Source organism: Hetaerina americana, unplaced genomic scaffold (genome assembly GCF_022747635.1).
Source record: "Hetaerina americana unplaced genomic scaffold, ioHetAmer1.1.p SCAF_16, whole genome shotgun sequence".
NCBI classification, from domain to species: Eukaryota; Metazoa; Arthropoda; class Insecta; order Odonata; family Calopterygidae; genus Hetaerina; species Hetaerina americana.
In genome coordinates this window covers 3562614-3567100 of record NW_027286719.1, presented here as the reverse complement: position 1 = coordinate 3567100, position 4487 = coordinate 3562614, and the positions used below count along the sequence as shown (strand labels likewise).

Sequence of the window (4487 nt, the reverse complement as noted above, 5' to 3'; positions counted from 1 at the left end):
AACTGGAAAAATTAAAACTAACGGCACTTTCTGAAACAGCCGGACGTTACTACTAGCTCAGAAACATTTAATGAAAATACACTACAAAGATTTTTCCTAAATGCAGTCATTAAAAGACAGAAAACTGTTGTCCTTGCAACAACACACCTAGGGTAAGAACATTTTCTGATGATCAAAATGACTTTTATAACATACAAACGCAAGAGCAGGGCACGGAAGATTGGCTAACTATTATTATATTCAACTGCAACATTCCCTTTAGCCAATTAACATTGTTAAAAATAGTAATTTAATTATTAACGGATAGCAAAGCAATCCTCATAACATTAATGAATTCTGACGAGTTCATCAAATGACAACACCTGCAACCGATATCTCCAATTAGAGCGTCTTAAAATAAAATAAACGCCTAACGTCCACCGATGTAGACAAATAATCGAAGTACAACAGCAATAAAAGCAGTAATTAACGTTTTCTTAAATCGTATCGATGTTGCAATTTCGCTTTATGATTTTGAATTAATGACTCCATTGTACCATTATTAAAGTAGAAAATAATTCAAATTACGAGAATCTAAAGGCAAAGACCTACCTCAGTGAACTGCTCCTTTAATTCAGCTTTTTCCTCAGCACTCAATTTCCCAGCTTCAAATATTCTGGACGCCATCTCGAACTTCGGCCTGTATTACCCTTAAGCCGAATACACTCGTATCAGACATGAAGAGGAAGTGTGCTTGTTACATTGGTCACGTGACACATGATATTCGTTCGTCATCTTCATCGCGGTTTTTCCCGCCGTACCTCATCAACTACCTGTGACTACCTGTCTGAGCCGAGGGGATTATGACATATTGTCTAGGTAAACATTTGATATCTCCAACTCTAAATTTGAACACGTCCCAGAATGCTCACAGCCTGAAAATATATACGTCCCTTAGCAGGTATTAGGTATGTTTTAAGTATCAGTCTTCGAAATTATGTACGCGCTGCTGACCTTTAAAAAAAGCAATTTACTTCATTAAACCTGTTGTGTTGACCGTGCAATAAATAAATTCTGCAGAAAATTCTTGGTTCTTAAAACAGCTTCAGATATATATCGCATTTTGATTCAGTAATTTTACAAAAATACGCTTGGAGTAACAAATCTATCGGAAAACTGGTAGAAGTGTTTCGTCGCTAAATTATGTCGAAGTCGTCGCCGATTTGCAGTTAGTAACCCCTTCAAAGATCTTAAGAATCGCTCGCGTGTAGATGACCGTACCAAATTTGAATGCTGATCGTGTAATTAATTTGCCTGGGCATGAAATTCAACCGCTGGTCTAAAATTTGCGAAGTATTCACATGTAGGAAATATGTCTCAATCTGTTTTCGGCACATTTAAAAATAATGAAATTCCGCGGCATTAATTTTAAAAAATAGATTATTATTATTATGCGGTACCCACATGCATTCTTATTCTTAAAATCTGTGTTATGTAACATATGAAACAATTCTTAATGGATCCGGTTAGTTAACCCGACGAGTGCTTACCTTTGAATGATAGCCTTAGGGTGGACTTAAGCATTAGTAGGCAGGTTTTTTATGAGGGTGATTGCATTAGTTTTTGAATATAGGATTTAAAGGAATTAAAAAGAAGAATAATAATAGTAAAACGTCTTTTTTGGGGTGAGATTGAGACTATGTGGATAGTCCCTTCTTCCACCTAACCCCTCGTCGTTAACATGCATAAGTAAATCAACAATCATTAAAAAAAATTGTCGAGAATGCATAAAATGATTATAGGAAATCAAGAAATAAAATTTATAAAATAATAATAGTCAATAAATAAAATAAATGCTACATTGTGGAAAAAAATGGGAAGAGTGCTAAAAGATATGTGAATTAATGGGAAAAGCATAAGGGTTGTGAACTGACATCCATAACGATAAAAACTTACCACGGGAAAATATTGCTTGAGAAAGGCGGGTATGCAAAACCTGGTGAACATTCAGACATATGACTAATGTGCAGAAACCTAATAGCATTGAAAGTGTGATACATACCATGAGAACGCAATGAAAAACGATGGGATATATTTATAATAAGTTACAAGATAACTATCAAGAAAAAGTATCAAGTTAAATAAAAAATACATGGTAATAAGAATAAAATATATTTTTAAAAATTACACTTGGAAGATATCACTGCAGTAATCATGGTATTAAGATAAAAGATAAATATATATCGATAAAAACAAAAGCTAAGAATGTATGAAGTATATGTACATAAAATTATTATAAACATGTTATGGCATGCTCAATTGATTGGTCATTGATTTTTACCAGCAGATCATCTGATACATTCTTATTGCGTGTTAAGTATGCTATTTTACTTTTATTTACATTTAAGTCTAGAAGGTTGTCTGCACACCACTTGTTTACTGGAAGTGTGACAGACTTAGATTTTTCCACAAGGCTGGGATATGTTTGTGTTGATTTTATTACATTAGTGTCGTCAGCATACAACACTGGTATTATTCCATCATTATTTGGTAAGCAGTTAGGTAGGTCATTGATGTATATCAGAAAGAGGAGTTGCCCAAGGGTTGAGACTTGTGGAACACCTTTGTTAACTTGGTATGCTTCAGATGAATATTTTGACCCATCAACTGATAACACTACTTTCTGAGTGCGATTATAAATATAGGACTTCATCCAGTTAAGAGGAATTCCTCCAATTCCTATTTATTGAGTTTAATTAGTAGTCTATTGTGGTTAACATTATCAAAAGCCTTTGACAAGTCAAAAAACATTCCAAGAGTTTTGCGTCTAGCATCTAATGAATTAAGTATGCTGTCGATTGCCTGACATATGGCAGTTGTGGACCTTTCAGACCTAAATCCATGCTGAGAATTTGAAAGTAGGAAGTTTTTTTCGAGATAAGATGCCATTTGCATATACATGGCTGTTTCGAATATTTTAGCAAATGTATTTTGGCCGGCTATTGGTCTGTAGTATTTCAAATCATTGACACAGCCATGGTTTTTATAAATGCGCACTACTTTTGATTCTTTTAATTGGGATGGGAAAATCCCTTGTATCAAAGATTCATTAATTAAAAATAAAAGGGGTGCTTTTATGCCTTCAAAACAATGATGAACAACTTTACCAGGAATTTCATCTGGGCCAGCACTGGATTTGTGGATGTGGGAGTGACTCTGGTAGGATTATTATTGAAACATTCCATGCCGTAAGTTTTGAACAGATTCAGCAATGCGGATCTGTGAGGGGAGTCAACTAGGAGATTACAGTTGAGGTTGCTTGCATATAAGGAGCAAAAGAGGCAAAGAGATCATGTTCTATGCCATGTACTTGACCAACAGAACAAAATAGTTGTTATTATTATTATTAAAGACATGGTATGCATAAAAAGTATTTGGAAAGGTTTCAGAAAAATGAATTTCTTTCAGATATTTCAACAATGCCTCAAAATTCATAAAAGTACATCCCTTGATCATTGACACACTTTTGCCAGTGCCTTTGGCATGACTCAAAGGCTCCCTGGGAGGTGGATTCCAGATCATATTATCCTTCTGAAAAATTGAGAGAAGAAGGAAATGGTAAGGTATTCTGACTACCACAAAAGTATAATACCTACCATAAAATGGGGCGACTTCTACAGTTTTGACCAGTTTTCACCACTTCTTCATGTAAGTCGGTTCTGCATGCCAAGAAAAATTAAATGTAAATAAACCATAGTCATGCAAATAACTCCCAAAGTCTTTCTTAAAGTAACAATATTTTTTAAACAAAACGTTTAGCTGTAGAAGTCACCTTACACTACTGGGTAACTTAAGTCAGAGAATATTTTCGTCGGTAATTGTCCATTAAATTATATTTTTTCAGATAATGTCAAAATACAATGATGAGTACTGTATTTCCTGGCCCATAAGACACACCAGCACATAAGATTAGATCTGATTTTTCAGATTAGAATGTATGCAAAATACTTAGACCAGGCAGAAAAGGATCAAAGTATTTTGATGTGAACACTTAATGCGAATAAAATTGAATGGTACAATGAAAAATTACCAGGTACACATATATCAATTCATCGCAGAATGTCAAAAATTCGACATCACTGCTGCTAAATCTTTTCCACAGTTATTTTCACTGGGGTTGTCAATTTCTTCATATACAGTGGCATCTTCACTTCCCCGTAGCACATTTCTAATTTCACATTTTAAAAGACGTTATGATAGTGTCACTTTTAACTTACTGCAAGAACTTTTTCAATCTCAAGAGCGAAAAATCGATGGTTATTTCATTCTTCCCTTTGATGTAATATCATGAGTTGGTATCTTATAACCTTTCTTTCATATTCAAATGGCAGATTTTGTGCTATTTTGGTTCTGGTACGTATGCACAGATTATTTCCCTTGATGGATCTCTAGCACCATGAAGTCCCAGAAAAATCAGCATCAGACTTACCTGTCACTTTATTTCTTAT

At 34.4% G+C, this 4487-nt stretch overlaps 1 protein-coding gene across 1 annotated transcript in view; it reads right to left on the bottom strand.

Annotated features, from left to right (window-relative positions):
• Fim (plastin-2 Fim) overlaps positions 1-713 on the bottom strand; it is a 95795-nt gene extending 95082 nt beyond the window's left edge. Inside the window, exon 1 of the mRNA XM_071584038.1 lies at positions 592-713. Within this exon, the coding sequence (XP_071440139.1) occupies positions 592-666 (75 nt within the window). The 5' untranslated portion in view covers positions 667-713. The remainder of the gene's footprint in view (positions 1-591) is intronic.
• Between the last annotated feature and the right edge of the window lie 3774 nt (positions 714-4487).